This window comes from Amblyomma mixtum, chromosome 5 (assembly GCF_055824585.1).
Source record: "Amblyomma mixtum isolate Tamu chromosome 5, ASM5582458v1, whole genome shotgun sequence".
Lineage (NCBI taxonomy): Eukaryota > Metazoa > Arthropoda > Arachnida > Ixodida > Ixodidae > Amblyomma > Amblyomma mixtum.
In genome coordinates, this window is record NC_143016.1 from 129680171 (window position 1) to 129704624 (window position 24454).

General features: G+C 49.3%; 1 protein-coding gene across 7 annotated transcripts in view; it reads right to left on the reverse strand.

Annotated features, from left to right (window-relative positions):
• Positions 1–24454, reverse strand: part of fray (oxidative stress responsive kinase frayed) — a 145539-nt gene that overhangs the window by 11990 nt on the left and 109095 nt on the right. For 6 of the 7 annotated variants that reach the window (XM_089546023.1, XM_089546026.1, XM_089546024.1 and 3 more), the window contains exons 2-3: positions 3830–4074; positions 559–671 (exon numbers count right to left, since the gene is read on the reverse strand). In XM_089546023.1, the coding sequence (XP_089402149.1) occupies positions 559–671; positions 3830–4074 (358 nt within the window). Of the gene's footprint in view, positions 1–558; positions 672–3829; positions 4075–19488; positions 19737–24454 lie in introns of those variants that run through there. The other variant, XM_089546025.1, reaches the window with a different exon arrangement.

Consider the following 24454-nt stretch of genomic DNA (forward strand, 5'->3'; position numbering starts at 1 on the left):
TCTTGCCAACCTTACACAAGCACAACTCTCACTGCAGGCCAGTGCCATACACTCAAGCCCCTGGCATCTGTACCTTTAACAGCAATTCATAGGTTGTTCAGCACTGGCTACAATTGTAGTGGACCCACCTCACTTGGGGCATTCATGAAACCAGCTTATTTACTGCTACCAAAGCTCACAAAGAACAAACGGCAATTACAGTACACTGAAACCACGCTTACCCACACATTAAGCTGTTAGTGTTCCTAAGCATTCAAAACCGCGTTCAAATGTTCGAAGTATCAAAAGTTTCACAGCATCAAAAGCAAGGAAATTCAAGATGCTAAGGATGCCAAGAATTGTAAAAAAAAGCCCCTTCAGCTTGCACCCCCGAGAACTTGTTAAACAAGCAGGAATCAAATCTAGGGCTCCCAGCATGCCAAACTAGAAGCGGAACCAGATTATCAGAACAAGAGAAGTACTGCGCAGTGCAGTACTTCAATAATGCCCCAGTGAGGGCGCTGTAGGTACTGTGTATAAATAAATAAATTAATTAAAACACAGCCATGATGCACCAACCAAGAGTTCCTCCATGCTGGTGTTCCATTTCTCCAGGTTGATGCGCTTGATGGCACATTTCTCCTTCCTGGGCTTGCAGTAGGCCGTGTGCACCGTGGCGGTTGCACCAACACCTGATAACCGCACAGAGAGAGAGAGAGACAAAGAAGACGCATCTTGTCAAAAGGGTACAAATAAACAGAAATGAGCGTACAGGGGGAAAAAAAAGCCTTTTCAGTAAGTGAAGAACGTAACTTAGTTTTGGAACAGAGGTCAAAACAGGTGACTCATAGCACTGTTCACAACAGGTGACTCATAGCATTCCAGACAACACAGCAAAGGTCACGGCAGCATTCAAGCTGCAAATGTCATGGTAAACGGAGCACAACTCTATCAAATAACCGTTTTCAGTATAAACTATAAACTGATCCTCAGTGCTTATGCGGACATTTGTCCGGCAGTAAAAGAAGCATTTATCGCCAAGAAAAATGGAATTTTTGAAATCTCGCCAGTCAAATCAAACTCGTGATGTCCTTATCTAAAAGCACGGGTTGTCACTGTTCTGAAATGAATGGCAGTATACTGTAGCCCTCTTGAATTGTCCCCTTACCCCAATACCAAAACTGGTCTAAATGCACGCATTTTACTAGCAAAATCCGCTGGCAGTGGTGCCTCTTGTATTCCGTTTTTGGTCCTTTCTAGCTTATAAAAGATCTGTTTTCAGCCAGAGTGGTCTCCCTGTGATTACAACGTGGTACCCCATCAATACAGGCCAAGTTTCACTTGTCCTCATTGTCACTTTAAAGAGTCCAAGTAGCTTTGGTCCACAAGTGGTCTTTACACACACCAGGAGAGACAGACACAATAGACTATTCAAGATAATTAGTATGCATCTTCAAACCTTCCAATGCACAACAGCTATAACCCAAGCAAGATCAAGTCACAACACGAGCAGTAAAAACATGCACGAGGTAAGAGAAGGTAATTTCAAGAAGCATTGCTACAGCCAACTGAGAACCAATTCGAGACAAGATCACTCAAAACACATTTCTTAAACTTTCAAGCTTTTTCTTTCACCTTACACGGAATGCTTTTTGTGCTATGGCTTAACAGAAACATCAAGTAAAAATTCAAATTCTTCATTGCAGCTTGAGAGGCACACATAAAGCCGTGGACAGAATAATAAGGACTATGCTTCAGCAGTCAAAGTCTTCAGACATTTTACCTAGAGAAAAGTAACTGATACCTGATGCATATGAAAGTAATATTTACTTTTCCCCTCACACATAAAGGCAGCAAACATTTCTATTTCTGTCACTAATCGTGACAGAAGTGCTTGAAATGCAGAACTATGGTCCATATTATGCTGCCTGTCATATGCACAATGGTGTCTCAGTGCAACAAAGTAGCATCTACATCTCCAGTAAGACTACTGCCGCTGGATGTATGGGATAAACATATTGACAGAAAGCAATCCATGGAAAACATCAGAAGCAATCAATACTGATACTGTGCATGCTTGCCATGGCATCTAGTTGCTGTACTAGACAATGTGCCATATAACCGCATCGTAAATTAGACTGTGCATGCATGAAACAGCGGTGCGTATTTATGAAAATAAGTATATCAGCTGCTCAAACTGCAACAACAAAGAAAATGACATGAAAAAGCTCCATCACAAGTAGTTGCAGGTAGATATGGCTTGCAGTGAAACAAGTTATTTCATAATGTGCATCAAAGAGACACTTGTCTTCAAGTAAAACAAATCTGGACTTAAGCTTCGCACCGCTTTAGTGAACAAGAAAACACGCTGGGAAACTAAACTGTTCAGGAGTAGTACAGCTACTGTGTGCCGCGATTAAATGTGCATAATTATTGTAATTTCAGTGCTAATGCGTCAGCGCAGCACGTTTCGTGAACTAGCGTCATAAAATGGGAACCCATAGACAAGGCAGATAAATGACTAACGACGGACCGTGGCAATGACCCACTCCCTGCAGATTGGCTGATAACAAGCGTTTACCAACGTCTGACCGATAAACAAAAAGGCGGCTGTTATCGGCGCCGTCCTATCTGAGCAAAAAAAGGAAAGAATCCATCAATCATGTCTGACGCTCGCGCTCTTGCATGCGATTTGTTCAAGGCTGTTCACAGGGTGCAGAATTTCATGACTCACAGGAGTTTCGCTAGATTTCACTTCAGTCAGTCCTTGACTTCGTAACGTCACTGCGATTTTCCTATGGAAGTATTTCATTATAAAATCGTCGCGCTACAAACCGCTGAGCAGCGCTTCATTATAGGGAAGCCTCGCGTTTGCCGAGCGAAACCGCGCAGCGGGGAAATTGTAGCGCAAACAAAAAGAATACTAACACCGGAGGAAACGACTATTCAGCGCACAAAATAAACACACACACCAACGGAATCAGAAATGCGCCCGGCTATGTAAACAATGCGGCATGCGTGCACGAAAAGCCAGCGGACTTGCGCAGAAAAGACCAGTTTCGCAAGCTCAGCACGGAACGTGAACAATTTTCTGTCAAGGTAAACTGCGGCACGACTCCCGCGGCTTGACGGAGTCGCACTCGAAAGTCCTGACGAAGAAAAAAATGCCCTCCCTTCGCTATCAGGCCACAACACAAGAGCACTGGGCGGATTTCCCGTCTCAGGTCCCGGCTAAGTGGTGAACGTTTTAAATTTTGCGACAGCTGGTGAAGCTGCAGAGCTTGCATGAAAATGTGCTAACAGAGGCAAAAGCGAAAGGATGCGACCACGTATGAACGATAGCGCCGGTGTGTGAAGGCATAGTTCGCTACGGAACGGCTAGCGCTACGAAAATTAACAGAACTGCCGAATGGCTCAGCCACAATCACTAACTGCAAGTCGCTGACCGATGGACAAAAGCAGACGACGTGCGAGGGTCCACCGGCGTTTCGGAAAGGCAGCCTCACGGGCTGTACGACTGGTTGACGAAGCTGGAGCAAGCTCAGCGCTGATGCCCGTGCCGCCCGCGCCTATGTCTACAAGACGACGCCGGTGCTCACTTCTCGGCCGAGCGATTGCGCGAGCGCTCGAAACAACGACTGTTACTCAGCGCCGACGTTGCCGACGAACAGTAAGCCGTGCCGCATCGCGCAGCCCGCACATTCAAGTTTGCCGGCTACAGCGAAGAAAGGGCGACCGCACCGCGCTCCGGCGTAAACAAACGCTGAAATAACGAGCTGTCCGACCTTGCTCTAGAAGCTAATGCTAAAGCAAACCTTTCGGACACGTTTAACAAAACGCCAACACTCACCGATGACTTCACCGAGCTCGTAATCCTCCTTTAAGTTGGGCCACGAACTCGACGTACAGCCCGCCTCCGCCATTTTGACAGCGAGAAGATCAGGAACGATGCTTCCCCGCCTAGCGGCCTGATCTCGAACTCGCTGAACATGGTTATTCGAGAGGGCGATGGCGGCTGACTCCCGGCGCCGGTACACTCCGGGGGAGCCTTGAATCGGGATGCCGGCTTTTTCAGCCACTCGGGACGACCCCTTCCTGCGAAAAAGCAAGCAAAAAAATCAGTCAGTGCCGTGTTCCACCCTTGTGGAGATGTTAAACTAACGGAGCGGCTAGAAGAACGGAAAAACCACAGAGGGAAGGGGTTGTGGCTTCCTGCTGATCTAATATTTATTCAACAGCGAGCCATTGTGAACACGTATTGTTAAGAGCATTGAAATGACCGCAGCGATTTCTTTCGATTGTTCTAGAATGTTCATGATCCGCCTGAGCGGCTTCCTTTCCATTCTTTCTTTATCGAAACGTGTGAATGCCCTCCGCGCGGCTGCCGAGAGTCGACACTAACGTACTCTTCGCCATTCCGTTATCAACCGTTGCTTACAACAGCATTCCGACGTTCTTTTTTCTTTATAATTTTATCTTTTTATACCTACACCGGAGGCGAACAAACGGAAGGCGACGCGGTTGCAAGAAAAACGTTGTCGATAACGAAACTGAAAGCTCACTACTTGAAAGCAGCTCTTCAGGGTGGTTCAACCTTTGTTCGTTCTTTTATTTATTTTCCTCTCGCACAGGCTCCTGGGGCTTGTTTGTGAGACTGGCTTCGGGAGCCGAAGTTTGATTTTTCCGTTCTTGTAGTGCGTGCGACGTTGAATAAAAATGTTTTTGCTATGAGAGCGGTTGATGTGGTATGTACCCAGTGCTATGGTAGTTCATTGCCGACTAAAAATTATCATTTGAATTCAGTTCACTTTCAGTCGCCGTTATTAGCGCTGTGGGGCATGCGGTGATGCTGGGTGCTGCTTGTAACGTTTTAAGCAACCTTCAGAGCGCCAAATAAGATCTCCAGACAACACCAAATCGCCTAAGGATGTCCTTCAATGGTTCAAACATCCTCAGTCCGAACTGGATGTCCTCGGTACATTCTGAGCGCATCATGACCAAACGTCTTCAGAAATATGTCCTCAGTTTGTACGCTGCTGGACGACTCAATGAAAATAAACTTCGTAAATGTCCTGCAAATGTCCTCTTGCGGGGCAGTATTGTGCTTTTTTGCTGATATCAAGCCAGCTTTATCTCGCACTCGCGACTCTTATTATATAGCTACAGGTTTAACAAAGAAATTTGGTTACGATAGTGATTTAATGAAGACAGTTATTTTGACCCCATGAATAATATGACTTGAGGATATATCTTAAAATACGTTTGCTGTTTAACCAGGTCTTATCTACTACATGTCTCTGGTGGGGTTGACCCGTTAGATTTTTTGCTCACAGTCGAGGTGCTTGCCTCGTAGACTTTGCCATTAGGTGCAGAGAGAACAACAGCCGTCGCTGTATGAAAAGGCGGTTAATGTCCAAGGGCTGTTTACGCCAAGGTAGCAACTGAACTTTAGCCAGCCAGTCTTGCTAAAAGTGACCAAATATCCGCGTTTATTTTATCGGAATCGAATGCAAAAAAAGGACATAAACGCTGTTTCGTGATTCTAGCAGCATAGACACCTAGTTTTGGTGGCATGTTTTCTTCTTTGCTGTTGTGCGTAAGACATTCCTATACATGAATCACCATGTGGTATTCGTCTACGACCGTTTAATAATTTATAATCAAAATTTTCTCTCATGCTACTTAGGTTTCTGTTTCAACAGCTATTTGACGTCATAGTTGCGTTCGGGTCACGTGAGACATGCAAAACCCGCAATATAATAGCTGCTTTTCTTCATTCGTTGTCATTTCAGCTATTGAAGCAGGCTGGCTTTAGCGTTGTAGTGAATTAAAACGATGAAGCAGCAATTATGTAGCAGTTTTTTCATGCTTAGCATTACGTATAGGTACGCAACGTTGATGTCATAGCCACTGTTCGGCTGTTGAAACCAAAACCGAAACAGCATGAGAGAGAAATTTTATTATGAATTATCATGGAGGAAAGAAAGAACTCAGGAGAGGCGGTTACATCGCATTTTTGAAGCCGGCGCCTCCTTGCTCCCCCCCCCCCCCCCCCCCTACTTGGCCGCCGGCTCAGCACGCTTGCGCATGCACAGCAGGCATTGCAGCAGACATAGAGTTTCTTGGCAGCAGACGACGACGCTGCGCCCAGAGTTACTATTGGCTGCGCCGTCGGCCAAAAACTCCCAGTAGTCCTTGCGAAAGCGCCTGACTTCCGGCACACTTTCTGGCGTGCAGCTCGGATAGCGAGGGCCTCTCGTTAATTTTCATAAGATGTCCTGAAAACTGACCAAAAAACGTCCTCGGTGGCAAGATAAAGGATTTCGTGAGGATGCACCAAATCCTCAGGACAACGCAACAAGATCTACTGAACTACAGACCTGCACATTTGGCACTGCTCCAGCGCGCATGTTCTAGTTCATGTCTTTTGCCGCTAGGAAACGGCACCTACGGGAAGCGTGGCGCTACATTATACCTGTTGAACAAGATGGCCTCCTCCATCATTTTATTTCAAACAAGGCAGTTTCGTCGTTTGTCCACGTAATCATTACATCCATTTATCTATGCTAGGCACGGTGGTGCTGACGAAAAGAAAGCGGATAAAAAGAAAGACGTTTTTTATACTCATCCAGAGCGAAAAAAAGTCGTTATTGTGGATACTTTTATTGTTGATGGTTAGATAGCAGAAGAAGACGAAACAAATGTATTAAATATCTTCCTCAAATTGGCAAACGATGATGATGATGAAAGCAGACGAACAGGTCAACCGAGCGCCCTCAACGGCCAATAAGCTAACGAAAGTTGGCGCACGCTGCTCCATAGGACCCCGCCAAATGTGCAGGTCTGTAGTTCAGTAGGTCTTGCAACGCAACGTCCTCAGAAATACGCTCTCCGCGAGGCCGAGGGTGTAGTGTTATCGTTTCTACGAATTAAAATATAATAATGGCTCCAAAGTTGCTTGGTTTAGTTTGGTTTGGTTTATTGGGGTTTAACGTCCCGAAGCGACTCAGGCTATGAGGGACGCCGTAGTGAAGGGCTCCGGAAATTTCGACCAAAGTTGCACATGCATATGCATGCTATGAGAGACACCGCACGGTGGAGGGCTCCGGATTAATTTCAACCACTTGAATGCGCCGACATCGCACATCACGGTCCTCCGTCGCCTCCGTCGAAACGCAGCCGCAGCGACCAGGATTCGATAGCGCGACCTTGGCAACTACAGTCGAATGCCGCGGCCTCTAAGCCACCGCGGGCGGCGTGTACCAAGAGCGCCTTTCTGGACGCTAGTGTTAAACGGGTAAAGACCACAAAACCGCAAGTTCATGTACTACACCTGTCCAACTGCGTTCTTCCACAGTTTGTTCAAAAGCTGACCGTGCTTCGATATGCTGCGCAGTCACGGATGCGCTGCTCGCAACGAAAAATTTAAATGCGTGATTCATGAGGGTCTCTACGTTATTGTTATTTTGTCGTCCCACGTTAGCGTCACTCGGTAGATTTATAAACTCACACACGGTGGTTTCGACAAGTGCCCGGTGTCGTCTTTTTTCGCCCTCGCCCTCTGACTTTCGCGAACGTTATATATTCGATTTGGTAGCGTTGTGGTCATGGCCTCGCTATTTCATGCCAAAGTTAGATCCCTAATGGCCAGGCCGAAAGCGCAATTGCCCTTCACTCCAGCGCTCGTGCACTTAGCAAAAGTCAGTGGTCGTTAAAGAAATAGAGGTGGTCGAAACTACTGCCACCACGGTGACCCTTCCCCGCTTTTTTCAGCTCCTCCTTCACCCGTTCCCTCGAGACGCGGTTCAGGTCCATTCGTAAGGCAGTTACTCAGGCTTCCCTCCTCGATAGTCGTCAGTACCCCCCCCCCCCCCGCACGCGCGCGCACGCGCGCACACACGCACACACACACACACACACACACACACACACACACACACACACACACACACACACACACACACACACACACACACACACACACACACACACACACACACACACACACACACACACACACACACACGCGCGCGCACACACACACGCACGCACACACACGCACGCACACACACGCACACATATCATCGTTATCATCATGACTACCACGTACCCTGCTTTCTCTCGAAATCCACGGGAATGCAAGCGCAGATTACTTGTCTTATCGTATACGTTTTGTCTACTTCTCTGCCCTTTATCAGAAAAGCACTATCGATAGATTTCTCCGAGCCACTGACTCCTTCGTACGACTCCTTCGTCCAGTAACTCGCCTACTAAAGCGAGGCAAATCGCTACGACTGAAATAATGAGGAACAGCGACCTGATGAAGTCAGACGGCCTATCCAAAAGGCAAAAATGAAGTGTTAAATACGAGATGGATATGTTTGTTCTCCGCCATCATCCCGCGTGCTGTCACAACTGAAAAGTAACGGCAAGCGGAGTTCGACGACTGCGCCTGACGGCCCGGCCACGTGGCTTCGCAGCGTGTCAGAACGATCACGTTACGCCTTGTTGCACCACCGAGTTAACCGCTTTCCTGCCGAAGACAACCAAAGGTTATGAAGGGGTTTGTCGCACTGTCACGCACGTGGCGGTATGGACAAGTATAGGCGGCCGAAGAACTCAGAAGCAAACTGTTTGCTGGGCAAACTTTTGACCGCAGGAGAAATAAACTTGGAGACGGCAACAGCGATAAGGATTCGACAGACGGCGGACTCGCGTGCGTCTTCACGAACATTCGTATTTTGAAAATAAAAAAAAGGGGGGGGGGGCGGGGGGGGTGTCAGGCGAGAAATTTTGAGCTCATGTCCAGCATTCTCGGGCAAAAATCTTGAAAATTGAAAAAGTGTAATATACTTTTATGCAAATATTGATGGTAATGGTCCATTCTTCTTATATATAAAAAATTCTTTCTTTTAAAGTGATTTGATTTGATTTGATTTATGGGGTTTAACGTCCCAAAGCGACTAAGGCTATGAGAGACGCCGTAGTGGAGGGCTCCGGAAATTTCGACCACCTGGGGTTCTTTAACGTGCACTGACATCGCACAGTACACGGGCCTCTAGAATTTCTCCTCCAAAGAAATTCTAGCCGCCGCGGCCGGGATCGAACCCGCGTCTTTTGGGCCAGCAGACGAGCACCATAACCGCTCAGCCACCGCGGCGGCTTTTTCTTTTAAAGTGTTTCCACCGATCGCATCGAACAGTGAAGACTTCCACAGAAAACCAATAGGGAACGCTTTTGACAATAGCAAAAACGCTAATAGAAAAAAAAAAAAATACAAGACTACCGTCGGGCGATCTGCGGATATATCGATTGTTTTAATGAAATCTTGCGTCATATGAAAAAACTTCGTTCATAAAGGTTTCCTGATGAGACTTTTGTCCCTGCGTTTTTCGCGCTGCTCATTTTTCATGCTTGGGTGGCGTACCACCCAAGCATGAGAAGTTTTTATTTCTCAATGCACGGAATGCAAGGAATGCACGGTACAAACTGATCCTCCCACCCTCCTCAACCGAGCCCTCAAAGATTCGCCCATATATTCTGCACTGCCCGAAAATAGTAGATGATAACTGTAGCCACGTCGTCATGCGAACGCACAGAAAAGCAAAACGACAGAAACGGTTGCCGCCCCAGAAAGCACTCAGAAAAACAGGAAACAGAACAAAACTCCGTGGGGGCATAGCTCTGCAAAGGCTGTCACAGTGCGTTGCGTGCCGAAACAACGAACTGCGCGAGTCCTTTTTTTTTCAGAGAGAAAACTTCAGCTGCCCACAGCGCTCGCGCATTCTCTGATGGGAGAGCGGCTTCGAGCGTATATACTTGTGCAGTGCCTTGAACCGCTTGAGCATCGCCTTGGCCTCAATTGAGCGAGACTATAACTCTAGCTGCCTGGAGCGTTGACCGTACACACTTAGACCGACATTTTGCTGACGTGAACTGCGCGCTCTGTTTCGACCGAGTCGCGGTTTAATTTAGATACTTTGCGCATGAAACATATACAACCAGCTGTATTGCACAGAACCTTCGAAAACAGCTATCCGTGCCATCAGTGTTTTAGTCACTCTTCTTTTTATTTCTTCTTTATCAAGACGTTTCACACTTTCAGGAGCTGGGAGCAGGTTACGGCTGCTATGTTTACTGAAAGAGCAGCGAGACAACAGTTCCCAATGGGACGTGCTAAGCGCAAGTAGTCTCAGGCGTCCAGCACTTCTCTATAGAGACAACGTCCCCGTCAGCGCCTGCGCTTCCCTTTCCTTTTGTCTTGTCTTCGTCTTTGTGTAGTTTTCACTTCATAACACCATCCATCAGTTCCTAGTACTGTTCTTTGTCTTCTTGCTTGCGGCACGGCCAGAATACCGAAAGTATAGCGCTGAGACACAAATCGCCCATGCGAAAATTATTGATCTTGCGGAATACTGTTCGCTTTTTTAGGGAAGGAAACAGCATATTATAACAGATCAGCTTTCGCCGAAACCAGTTCGTGCGTATACTAAAGCAGGAAAACGTCGTTCTTGAGGAGAAGTACAAGGTAGGGGGCATATTGCCGCTGCCATTGCTGCAATGGCAGACCCGCCTCGTTCGAATCCCAGTACCGTCAGAAACCGACCGGATTTTCCAACGAGTACAGACGTCCCTCTGTCCTGGGTTGGAGCGCTTGGAAACGGGTGCCACCCAAGTTTCACCCAGCGCGCCCAAACCATTGCGCTGACGGGTCGATGATTCGCTCCGCAGTCGAACGACTTAAGCCTGCCTTGAGAGACGTAATCGACTGCAGCAACCTCTCCTAACCTCAGAGATGCCTCAAGGGTACAAAGCATGCACCTCGTATGTCGCAGATCCTGGGCTCTAATCCTATACCTCTGGGCCGGCTTCCCGAAGCTACCCTTCTCAAAAGCCGATTGCAGCGCCGGTAGATCTGCAGGGATCTGCAGGACGAGCTTCGTTCTCGCCAGCAGTTGGCTCCCTAATAAGATCGATTGCACACTCCGGAGGTCTTTCTAGCACACGCCGTTCATTTGCCTCTCGCGGCGTTCGTTAAACTGCGCGAGCTCATTAGGAGGAGGCCTCTACCGGCCGTCTTCCACGGGGCCAAGGGCTGCGCCTCTCGGACGACTGGGGTCTCCGACGCACTCGACGCTAGCGCGCTAAGCGTCGTCGAGTCGACGGCGTAGCGCTCGCGTGTGTCGGCGCGCTGTGCCAAGGCGAAGCCGAGGCGCCGCTCTCCTCCGCACATCCATCCGTCAACCAGGCTGCTCTTGCCGTAATTAAGCACCTCGGAATTGTGCTCTTTGTCTGCTGCTGTTACCTGAGATTTTAAACTCTGCTTCTTTCCACTACCCACGCCTTCCGAGCGATGGCACAAAATACAATCAGGCGCTTGGAATAAAAACCGCTGGATGTGGGCTGTATCATCTGGCGTATATGGAGCACACGGTGACGGTAGACGGGCGTTCAGAATGATCACCTCACGATTACACAAGGCGCGATTCAAACGTGCTCAGGCGGCTGTTTGCTGTGGACGTGTGGTGTGGCGCGGATAGCACTATGTTGTGTCCCCTTATTGCTTTTGTGTGTGTGCGCCCCCGCGTCCTCCTCCTAACGACCACTCGCATCCTCCTCCTAACGACCACTCAATCCTCCTCCTAACGACCGCTTGCCCCTCGTCGCACGCTGTCGCCGGATGCCCCCCCACGGTGCGCCCCCGCACCCTCCTCCTGTTCTGGGAAGCCACTCCCTCCCGTGGACGCTTCTCCACTCCCTCCTTTCTTCGGGCGGCCAGTTCGGCTCCTGCCTCGGTCGACGCTGGTCGCACCCTCATCGGCTTTAAATAAACGAAGTCTTAAAGTACCGTGTGCGTCTTTCGCTGCATTCAACACAGCGACCGGACACGACAGTGGCGACGAGAAAGTGGATTCGACCCGCGCTACGCAACGCTATTGACAAGCCATGGCTACGCGAGGGTTTCCCAATCAGATACCAGAATTCAACGGCTCATCGTGGTCATCGTGGGTTGGACGCCTTCAGTTCTACTTTGAAGCTAACAACATCACAGACCCAGCCTTGAAGAGGGCCAACCTGCTGACGCTGTGCGGGGAGCAGACCTACGATACTGTCTGCGCCCTTATTCAGCCAAGCACACCAGCGGCAGTGTCTTACGACGACATCGTAAAAGCGCTGCAAAAGCACTACGACCCAAGGCCATCCGAGGTCTACAGCCGGGCTCGCTTCCAACGACGAGATCAACTGGGAGGAGAAACTGTGAGCGCCTACGTAGCCGCGCTCAAGAAGCTCGCTGCCGACTGCAATTTTGGAACGCTGTCGACAACAGCTACCGGGCAGGAGGGAGACGCAGATTCTTCTGCTAACACCACCATGCTTCCCTTGGACGTGATGTTACGCGACAGATTTGTGTGCGGACTGAGTGACGAGTCACTGCAGCAGCGCCTGTTCGCTGAGAAGGACCTCACATTCAGCAAAGCTTACGACATCGCCGTTCGAGCGGAGAGCGCCGGTCACCAGCAGAGAGGGATTCGCCGGAACACCGAGCCGGTACACCAGACAAGCAACCAGGTGCGCAAGCCTTCTGTTGTTGTAAAATCGGTCAAAAAGGCACAACGCTGCTGGCGGTGTGACGACCAACACAACCCCCAGGGATGTCGATTCCAGTCAGCCACGTGTAATTTTTGCCACAAGCGAGGGCATATCGAAAGAGCATGCATTACGAAACGGAGACTTGCCAAGATAAAGTCACCTTCCCAGCCTAATCACAGCGTCAACGCCTCAGAGAATACGCCGCTATCTGATCTCCATGGAACAACATCAGCAACACCATCTGTGTTGTACGACCTGAACACCATGAATCTCGGCACGCGACCGAAGATTTTTACAGAAGTAAGCGTACATCACCAGCTGATTAAGTTCGAGGTGGACTCCGGCGCAGCCTGTACTCTGATCAGTGAGGACACGTTCCGAACTTCATGGCCATCTGACGCACCCGCCCTGCAACAAGACGACACGCACCTGCGAACGTGGTCAGGACAGAATCTGCCACTATTGGGCTCTGCCAACGTGCAGGTTAATTACAACGGCCAGACCCATACGCTACCTCTGCTTGTTGTGAAGGGCTCAGGATCAAGCCTTCTAGGGAGAAACTGGTTTTCTCCATTAGGCGTGATGATATGCGGTAAACATCAAAACGCCGATGCGCTAAGCCGTCTGCCACTAGACGCAACTGTTGACGAACCATTTCCACCAGGAGACGTTCTGATGTTCGAAGCACTGCCAGAACCTCCGCTTACAGCAGGCACAGTTGCAGCATCTACGCAGAAGTGCGCAGCTCTCCGGCTAGTTTACACAGCTGTTCAACAAGGCAACGTGCATAAACTCAAAGGGGACAACTTCGACGCTTACCGCAGGCGAGCTACAGAGTTGAGCACCCATCGCGGCTGCATCATATTTGGGTCCCGAGTTGTGATGCCGAGAGAACTACGCGCACAAGCTATGTCTCTCATCCACGCCGGACATCGGGGCATCGTTGCAATGAAAAAGTGTGCCAGAAGCTACATGTGGTGGCCTGGCATTGACAACGACATCGAAACAGTGGTGCGAGAATGCAAGCCTTGCCAGAGCAGCCGGAGCGCCCCGCCGAAAGCTCCTGTCCCAGAATGGGAAAAGCCAGACACACCATGGCACACACTGCACATTGATTTTGCAGGACCAATTGAGGGCTGCACTTTCCTTGTGGTCGTAGATGCCTACACAAATTGGCTTGAGATAAGGCAAATGGGACAGACGACTTCGGCAGCAGTCATTGACAACCTCCGATCACTATTTGCAACGTTCGGCCTGCCGCGCAAGGTAGTGTCGGACAACGGAACACCGTTTGTGTCTGCGGAGATCCTCAAGTTTTATCGCGACAACGGGATCTCATCAGTTACATCGGCCCCCTACCACCCAGCGACAAACGGACAAGCCGAGCTAAAACGCGCCCTTGAAAGAGATCAGACAGGCTCGCTGCAGCGCCGCCTTGCGCGCTTTCTCTTCAAGCAGCACACGACGGTTCAGAGCACAACAGGCGAGACCCCCTCGAAAATGATGTTCGAGCGTGAAATGCGAACCCAGCTCACAGCCATCCTCCCCGAGCCAAAGGCAGAGACGTTCCGGGAAGAAAAAGCAATTCCGCGCTGCGGCACGCTTAATGAGGGGCAGCGCGTCCTCGCCCGACAGTTTCTGAAAAAGCCACGCTGGGAGGAAGCTACAATTGTCAGACGCATAGGCCTGCGCTCTTGGCTCGTCAACATACATGGCACAGTAGCACGCCGACATCTCAACCAGCTGCGTAGATTTACGACGCCGTCTGAGAGCTGTCCGCCAGCGGAGAGAACACGTGCACCATTTTCCCACATAGCCTGGCACCTCTTCCCGGAAGAAGAGACTTCGCCCAGGACAGACCCAGGAGACACAGCGAACAACAGCCAGCCTACAAGTGTTTCTCCCCCGAGCGCACAAAGCCAGCGCGCCTCCACGCGTGAGCGCCGACCCCCTGCACGATACCAGGCAACTTTCTAAGGGGGAAGGAAGTGTTGTGTCCCCTTATTGCTTTTGTGTGTGTGCGCCCCCGCGTCCTCCTCCTAACGACCACTCGCATCCTCCTCCTAACGACCACTCAATCCTCCTCCTAACGACCGCTTGCCCCTCGTCGCACGCTGTCGCCGGATGCCCCCCCACGGTGCGCCCCCGCACCCTCCTCCTGTTCTGGGAAGCCACTCCCTCCCGTGGACGCTTCTCCACTCCCTCCTTTCTTCGGGCGGCCAGTTCGGCTCCTGCCTCGGTCGACGCTGGTCGCACCCTCATCGGCTTTAAATAAACGAAGTCTTAAAGTACCGTGTGCGTCTTTCGCTGCATTCAACACAGCGACCGGACACGACACACTACTCACGTTCGGAAGTTGACAGGACCATACAAGCGTCACCGCTCACGCGCTGATAAGCATCGCCAGTGCAACCGGCATCAACCCTTAAAGATACGTCGGCTTGCAATTGCTGAAGGCCGGTGTGAAAGGATCTCCTACATTGGACACTGCACCGGCGCCACAGGCCCAGCCGGACTCCTTTCCAGAGATATCGACGACTTGGACAAGGACTTATTTTGATTTACAGCAGCATCTGTATTCTTGCATGTATACCATCACGAAAAGAAGCTTACGAAAGAAAAAGACATAGCCCAGGATGTGCAAACGTTTCTGCGAGATGATGACTTCCGTGTGCACACCTACGTGATACGCAGACGCACACATCTTGGACGGTACGATAACGACTTCTTGCTTATATATGGGCTGTTTCAAGACCTCGTCAAGCGATAAAAACCTTCGTATCGATCGGATAAAATCAAAGAGTTTCATTCAGAGCCGAGAGCCTTGCGCAAGGCTTGGCTCATGCCTCTGCATAGCGACTCTAATTGGAGTGTAGTGAATTAAGTAAGGGAACCGCCGCGGTGGCTCAGTGGTTATGGTGCTCGGCTGCTGTCTTGAAAGACGCGTGTTCGATCCCTGCTGCGGCGGTCGCATTGCGATGGGGGCGAAATGCTAGAGGCCTGTGTACTATGCAATGTCAGTGCACGTTAAAGAACCCCAGGTTCTTTACGACCCTGGTGTTCGGAAATATCCGCCGCCCTCCACCATGGCGTCCCTCATAGCTTGAGTCGCTTTGGGACGTTAAATTAACCTCATAAAACCAAAAACCAAGAGGATTAAGTAAGGGTAGAGAGGTAAGAAGTGGGGATTCCCAAGAGGCTCAGAATGAATAAAGAAACGCGAGCGCGGAAAACGATTGTAATAGGGAGAATACTGCATTCGTAACACGGTAAGAGGAAAAACCGGCAGTGTGGCCAACCAACATGGAGATGTAGATTTCAAAGACTTGTCGACAAGAAGCGTAAAAAAAAAAATCTAATAAATTTTCTTCTATATAGGTGCGTTCCCTAACTGCCGACGTCAGCAGCTATGTCAGTAACTGACGCTTCAAATTATGGTTATTTTTACCAGTTCATGTGCGTGCATATTACACTCTCTACTTTTGTCTTCTCGTATATCTACGTGAAAGCTATCTTCCCTAACACGCTCGCCAATCTCTGCTGATTATATGGCTGCGTGGCCTGCGATATTTAAGGCAACAGACATATTAAACCTGTCTGCGCGTTCCTCGCGCCGATTCTGCAAGCACACGGACTGGACGGCGCATATGCATCTCGCCGCTTGTGTCCGTTGTATAATGCTGCACGCAGCTGCCGCAGATAAAAAAAAAGAAACAAACCTCAAAATGCGTCTACTTCAAACGCAAGGCCAAACGGTTTTATATCGGTCCCATCGGACAGCTCGCTGCGTCTGCCGCAGATTTCGCAACATTGTGCGGTTGCCTGCATCTTGAATAAAAGCTCCGGGCTATACTTCACTATTGGTAGGGCAAACTCTAGTTCATGCGTCTGCATTACGCAATTATGAAGATCTCAAAGATCTATGCGCATACAGCAGCGTTTAAACCAATTATGCCCGAGGTAGCCACTCACTTGCTACGCGATGAACATGATAACCTTGCAGTGCGCTAGGCGACTCGTTTTCGCACCGTCTTTGCGAGTACCGCGCGGCTACCGCCGGTATGATAGCAACAATGCACGCTGAACGTATTTCGCAATGCTCAGGGTCGATGCTTCAGAAGCAGCACTGACATTTTCCCGGTCTCGGCGAATACTAAGCGAGGACGTAGAGGCGTATGCTGACAGGCTCGTCGAAACGGCGAAGAGGCACAAAAAAAAAAAAAAAGAGTACACCCGCGAACGAATAAACTTCACAATAGCTCAAGTAATATCGCTTTACATTTACGATGTGGAGGGATGTTGCTGTATGTGGTGGCCATCGAAGGGAAGCAATTCATGCATTAGTTGAGTGTCATAAACGAGAAGGCACTTCTACCAACCTATACACTGCAGCATATATATTACGAAAGACACAACAGAAAATTTTCTGTCGTCACAACAGATATTCCTGCAGTATTTTGCATCTGACAACAGAAATGCTTGTAGTAACAGCAAGATTTTCTGTAGTACTAACCAGTCTCCTGTCGCAACAACAGATAAGTTCACAATACAGCAGAAAAAATTGTCGTAACGACAGCACGACAAAAATTTTTGTCGTATTTTGGGACCAGCTCTGTCGTATTCTTCGTCTGGGAGCTGTGTAGTTGACATCACGGTGCAAGCGCTTGTTCACACGCGTCACAAACCAAACTTGCTCCGTTTGACACACGACTGTCTTCAACCTCCGAATATATCGGAAGGGCCGCTCCTCTCACGGCCAGCCTTTTCCCCGTGCCGGTTAAGACACGCTTCTCGCTCGCGAATGGTATCTCGGATATTGCGAATGATATATCGTCACTGTAACTTTTTAACATGCGCGCGGCCGGATGCAGCCCCATGCAACACAGTCGATCTTTTGCTTTCGAATGAACGCACTGATATATCGCTGGCCTTAAGATATGTGGGTGCAGGCGACAGCGCGGTGATGAAGCTCTGTATTCGGCTTGCGCACTTTCACGCTGAGATGGCAGGAAGCTATTCCGTTTTGTCCTCTAAGAGCTCTTTTGCTTCCTTATAAGCATTCACAGCAGGCTCATGCTGATGCTGTAGTGAAATTCAGCAAAACCTGGGAAACCTCACAGCCTAATTGTTTATGCACATCCACAGTCGCAATGCGCCTTAGTTTAGTATATATACATATGCGAAATATAGTATATCGTTGAGCTTGAGCAAGAACAAAACGCGGCAGAAGGAATTGTGAACGGAACTTAAAGCAATTTTGTTGAAGCTGCCTCGTACCAAAAAGTGTATACTTTTGTGTACGTTTTCTTCGAATCGCGGACCATAAGGAAGAATATAGTGCACAGGCGCTGAGGTGTCACTAAGTACCATTTTCTCAACAAGCCGTAGTGGTGCTTCCTTTCGTCTACTTTGTGTGCCGCTCTGCGTTTCCAAACACTGTGCTCTCAGTGCACAAAAATGACTGCGTCGTAGCAACGGCAGACTTCGTGGGGCGTTGCACGTTCAAGGCATACTATGGAAAATAGTACTATTCACTGGGCTTTCTTATAGCTTAGAAAAACACAGCGCAAGAATTTACTAGGAAATTACATTCAAGGCGCTCCATTTCAGTCTGAATTCTAATCAAAGTACCCCACATTCGTTCAAGATCACCGAATACCAGTAATTAATCAATACAGACTTGTACCCTCTATATATGCTGCATGAAGACTTCGCGCCTTATACCAGGCGCTCTCCGGCAAAAATATCTCGTTTTTTATATGCACAACTAGCGGATTGCATTTTTTCACAGTCACAGTTTTCATGTGCGCCACCAAATCATTCAACCACCCGGAGAAGCATAAAGAAGCAAGACAACCTGTTTAGCAGTTAAAGTATACAGCTATATATAATTAATGGATACTACTGACTGCTGCTGGCAACAACAGTTATTAAGCTCACTCATAAACATGTACAAAGAGAATACGAAAGAAAAAGGTGTGGCGGGGCATGAAGGGTGGAACATTGAAGGGCTGATAGCAGAAGCAAAACTGAGCATCGAACACCAAATGTTTAACCACTGAATGCTGCACTGTATGGGCAGTGCCTCTATTTTGGCAATACCCCTGTATTTTTGCTTTCGCAGGAGAAAAGAAAAATTTGAACCCATTCGAAAGCGGCGAACAATCCCCATTTTCCATAGCACAAAATAATACTCGAGCGATGAAAGACGGTTGTGAACCTACACAAGCCGAAGTTACCTCAGCAGTTCTTCGTTATGACAGTGCCTCCTAGCGGATGTCCTTGAGCTGTCAATGGCCTTCACTACTGCGCTTAGCGAGTGACCGCGTTGTCTTTACTGACGTCATAAGTGACGGTATTCCTACAGGACGCGCGCACTCGCTGTTTTGCAGAGTATGCCTATGTCTGGCATATGTTATTGGGACTGGAAGTACTCTGACGCTTTTTAAAAAGGGCAAGACAGTAGCGAGGAATTGATTAGAGATAAATCTGGTCATCCTGACACCATTTCGATCCAGTTGAGAGACGAGAAGGGAACATGACACCGAAGACGGACACGTGTTGTTTTAGGAATAACCAAACGGTTTAGAACTCAGTCCTCAGCCCATGGGCGCGCATGCGCACAGGCACGTGTGCTAAAGCATACTTTCATAGAAACTCCGCCCGCATCCTTCTCGTCATTGAACTGATCGTTGGAAACGAGAGTGCGAGAGGGAAATGCGACATTTACTGATATTCAGAACGTTGCGTACTGCATGGTTGCCAGACCAAGAAAAAGAACGACCGCGCTTTTATAGGCTTAACGCGTACATTGCTTGCTCCCCCTTTGATGGCCGAGCACACTCGTATAGTTCAGCTAAAGGGAATTCGGTTCTTCAGACTATAGCGTTCTACGTCATATGCACTCTAAGTACTGACTCGTCCAGGGACTCCTCCGAGATTCTTGTCTTGAGGAACGACTTCATCCCGATGGCGTTCAATCCACTCTCGCCTTTGAAGGGAACAGGGACGGCACACCTCTTGCAGAGCACGACCACGAGCACGCATAAAGAACTCAAACGACAAAAAAAGGAAGATTGTCGTGTATGTCACATCTGGACCAGGAGGGGCACTCGACAGACCGTTCACTACGCAACAGGGCCCGGTGCGCACAGTACCCTGGCTCAGTCGTCACTGAAGGCATGGGCACGTCTCTCTGCGGACCTGCGGGGGTCGGTACGAGAGGGACAAGCGTGAGGGGGAGAAGGCTCAGCGGCGTGGCTTATGCCTACGGGCTGCACGCAGCGGTGGGCGCCTTGGGGGCTCCGTTTGGCACGGGACGTGTGTCTTCTCCGCGGCGCCCGAAGAGCGGGCGACCGCGTCACAGGGCCTCATTGTCTCCGGCAGCTCTGCTTTGACGTAAGGAATAATTCGCGGGCTCTCGTTAACGGCCCCCGAGTCCCCGACGTCTTTCGGGAATAAGGCTTTTGTCTTCTAGTCACACGGCCCAGCCACCGGATTCGACAACCACGCTCTCCCGTTCTCTTGCGCCCTTTCCAACACTTCGTGGCTGCCGGGGCGAGTGTTGTCCTTTTCGTTTTATATTTTTCTTTAGCGCTACCGCTGTTGTTGTTATTGTCGTTTGTGTTTTTCTTTCTTTCCGCAGGAGTGTAGAGGCTCTAGGCGTTTGTTCTTTTGTTTGGGGTCGCGGTGGCGACGGAGGCGGTCGGCGGTGGATGCGCGTAAGAGCATCGCTCCTGCGAAAGGCAGGCAGCGGAGAAAACACGCGGCCATCCATCAATCCTTCGTCGCTAAGCCCTCTTCCTCGGTGCGAGTTGATGCTTTTGTTCTTCGGTCCCCATTACCTTCCCTCGAGAGCTGCACGTTTTGTTATGAATCGGCGGAGGGGGTGACCGAGTTGGTGAAGTCCTCCCGTTGCTCCCCAGCTTTCAGCGCGTAGCGAAGACATGGAAAGAAGTCGCTGGCAGGTGAGTTCCTTTCTGTAGTCTCATTTCTTCACGCTTTCACTGACAAATCTGTCCACAGGCAGTTATTGCATGCTGAGGAAACATGGCGTGACTTCCGGTCTTCCTTGCTTTGTTTTTTTTTATACTTGATTTGTTACAATTTTGTTTGCTACTTTGACGCTACGAAGAACGGCTGAGCTGTCCCTCGAGGCCAAGTGTGCGCGAGGGCAGAACCCGCGAGGCTTCAAGTGAACGTGCCGATCAGTAAAGAGATGAAAGCGCGTATATGCATGTAGACAGTCAGACACATACATGAAGTACTAGCTTATGTAGCGTGTGTTCCTTTGTCCTGCCGCGTGGCTGGAACTTCCAGCATTTGAACGCCTCTTTCGTCTCTCCGCTTTTCCTCCCTTGATTCTGCTGGTGCTTAAACACTTTTCTTAAGTTGCGCACTTCCACCTCACGTGGCTATAGTTTAACGCGATTTGAAGGTGGAATTAAACTGCTCTAACATGGTTTATTTTCTCGAGAAGGCTGCTACGAATGCATTAGCTTAGCTAGTCAGAGGAGTCTCCTATCCTACACCATCATGTCTATTGCGGACTAAGCGACCATTCGGCGAAGAAAAAATTGTTGGTCACTTGTAGCTGGAGCGAACCTGAGAACTTTGAAATCGCGCTATAGACTTGTGCATGCATGCGCGCCGACTTCACTTCTCGGCAAATCTGGTCGATTTAAACTTTTCATTTGCCCCTTTCTAGGCCGGTCGTGCCGCAGAAAAGAAAGCCTGCCAGCTACACATTGCTACAGCCACTGTACGGGACGGATGTGAGATGCACATGCTTCTTGCCTTAGAAGCGTCCTGGTGAAGTCACACCGCTTTCGCTTCAAAGCGTTAGAGAAATCTATACCCTGGGAAAGCGATAAATCGCTCGTTCAGCGCAGCCCACTTTTTATCTCTATATTACTTTGGACACGTGGGAGATTTGCAACGTTAATGAGAAAGTATAACGCGAAAGAAAGCGATCTCCCATTTTTTTTTAAATATATTTTCTTGTAACGGGCTGTTGATATAGCCTTTGGTTCAACGAGCTGAGAGAACAATATAAAACAACTTCACCGTTTCCTTCCATTTCAAGATTAGGTACCTTCAAAAGACGCAAAAAAAAAAAAATGTCCATCCAAATTTTTGTATAATTACTCTTTCTTCACGTATGTAGTATTGTTGGGCCCCCTCATAAACACTTCGGAAAATATGCGCGACTACCGATGTCTTCCGTGCTTCCTATCGCAGTACATTTTTATTTATTTATTTATTTCGGTACCCTCAGGGCCCGAGGGCATTACAGAGGGGAGAGGGTACAATAGACAAAATGAAAAAAGAACAGCAGAACATTCATGGAGTGATAAACTAAAGACTGGTGGAACGTTACATTTCCTCTGCAACCTACACTGAGAAAGCATCGCTTCCAAACTTCATTCTGCGAGCCTTTCTCGCGTTTTTGTTCTATTTCCTTTTCCCGGGCTTCAAGGGCCATCACACACGCCGCGCGCCACGACCACGCCGCCATCCGCGCGAGCCCCGACCTTGGGGCGCGCAATCGGCCTTACACGCGGACTACAAGTGCGTCTTTGTAACGCGGAAGCAACGGCGTGTAGCATTCTTCTCTACGCGCCAGAGCCAGCGTTGTGTGTGTTCGTGTATCTCGCGTACGCCGGGGGCTCGGTGGAAGAATGCCGGGCGGCGGAGCGTGTCCCAGACCTGCGTCTCGCCGTATCGGGCAGCAGCTGCCGGCGTTGTACGCCGCGCTGATCGGCTTCCGCTCGCTCTGAGTCACAGGGGGAGCGGCCCGCTGTACTTCGAGACGAGACGCCCTCTTGCAGCCACTGGTGTCATCAGCCGCGTGCACGTAACATCATGCACGAGTAACACGGTACACCTCTCGGAAAAGTGTACCGTGTGTCTCGTGTAGCGATAAGTGTTCGTGGCGTTCTGAGTCACTCTTCCGGAACATGCACTCTTTGGGACCAGTGTACCCGAAGAGTGCACCGTGACTGGAGTGTACCGAGGAGAAGAGTGCACCTGCAATGGGAGAGGCCTTTGCCCTGCAGTGGGCGTACTCAGGCTGATGATGATGATGATGCAATGGGAGTGTGTCATTCTTCAGGAAGAGTACACCGGAAGAGTTTACCCATTAAGGGTGCAAAACACCATGCGTGACTATATTCCTTCGACTCTTTCGTGGTATACTCTTCGGGAACAGGGTACCATGTGCCTTGCTTATGATGTGTGGTCATAAATGAACACCATATATTTATGGTCATGGTGGTGGTTCACTTATGGTGTACTGGGGCGGAAGTGTGCCTAGGAAAAGAGTGTACACGATGCAAGAGCATCAATCTTCTTTTCATTCTTCGGGGAGACTAGGCCGGTGAATAAGAGAAAAGCCGCAGCCGAGCTTTTGTTTTAAGGGCTGTAGCGCACTTAAGAAACGCGCTGCAACCAATTCTTTGTCGGGCAGCTGGATGATGTGGCAAGTGCCGAGAATGGTAGATCGAATGAGGTAATTTTTGTGCTTCTTTCAGAGACAGTCTGGGGCACTTTCTGTTCGAAAGTTTCCACAATAAAAAGTTAACGCCAAATTAGAATTCGCTGACGATACCTTGAGAAGAAAACGCCAAGAAATAAAAAAAACTGTAAAGCGCATTTTTTCCCGTCCCGAGCGCGCGATTATAGCCGATTCTTTGCAAGAAACGCAGTCAGCCATCGTCAGTCGTAGCCGTAGTCGATGGCAAAAATTTAGGCTGCACAAGGCATGATAAGTATCGCAGAAGGTGCCCACCGATGCGTGACTAACCAATTTACCCAATTAGCAAAGACGAATGACAGTTGCATACCGTTAACAAGCCCATTCTTTCTTAACTAGTCCCTGCTTAGTGTCTAGCTTCTTCAATTTGAAGAGAACGTCATCAGCAGCCGGAGCATTCGCCTTCAGCTACGCGCATGCGCAGACCCTGGGGACCGCTTTCGAAAAGCAGTGATGAGTGAGTAAGCGGAGAGGCAGAGATGAGATGGCATTGTGTAAAGTTTGCTGAATCATCGGCTTTTGACATCTGTCCATTACGTGTCCGTCGGTACTGTATTAGTTCTTGTTAGACCCTCGGTGCCGTGCGCTTCGGTAGTACTGCACATAACTTCAAGTCGCAGCCTCAAAAATGGGCGCAGTCAAGCGGACCAGATCAGACAACCGTTCGTGTGAGCGAACGGCGTGCATGTTGAAAAAAAAAAAAAAGAGAGAGAGAGAGAGAGAGAGAGAGAGAGGGGGAGGGTTCAGTGTCATGGAGCCGATCACAGTTTTCCACAGCCAGATCAGGTGCGAAGCTTTGCCTTAACGTGATGTAGTCGAGTGTTCGACGGCATACCGTCTGGTCAGGAATCGTGGCTTGATGAGATTCAGTGGTCATTGACCATGGTCAAACACAGATGACGTTTCGGGAGCGCTACGGCTCTCTTGTTCACAACGGCTCCCTTGTTCACAATATGAACAAGAGAGCCGTAGCTCTCCCGAAACGTCACACCATGGTCAGTGTGCAGTGAATCTCATTTGCCTTAAAGCCTTTCTTTTAGTTTTAACGTAATCTGTCTTCACATATAGCAATACACTCCTCCTGGAGATGAACAGTCTTGAGCTCCTATACATGCTCCAGCAGGTACAGGAACACTATAACAGTCAAGCCGCCGCGGTGGCTCAGTGGCTATGGTGCTCGGCTGCTGACCCGAAAGACGCGGGTTCGATCCCGGCCGCGGCGGTTGAATTTCTTTGCAGGAGAAATTCTAGAGGCCCGTGTACTGTGCGATGTCAGTGCACGTTAAAGAACCCCAGGTGGTCGAAATTTCCGGAGCGTCTCTCGGCGTCTCTCATAGCCTTAGTTGCTTT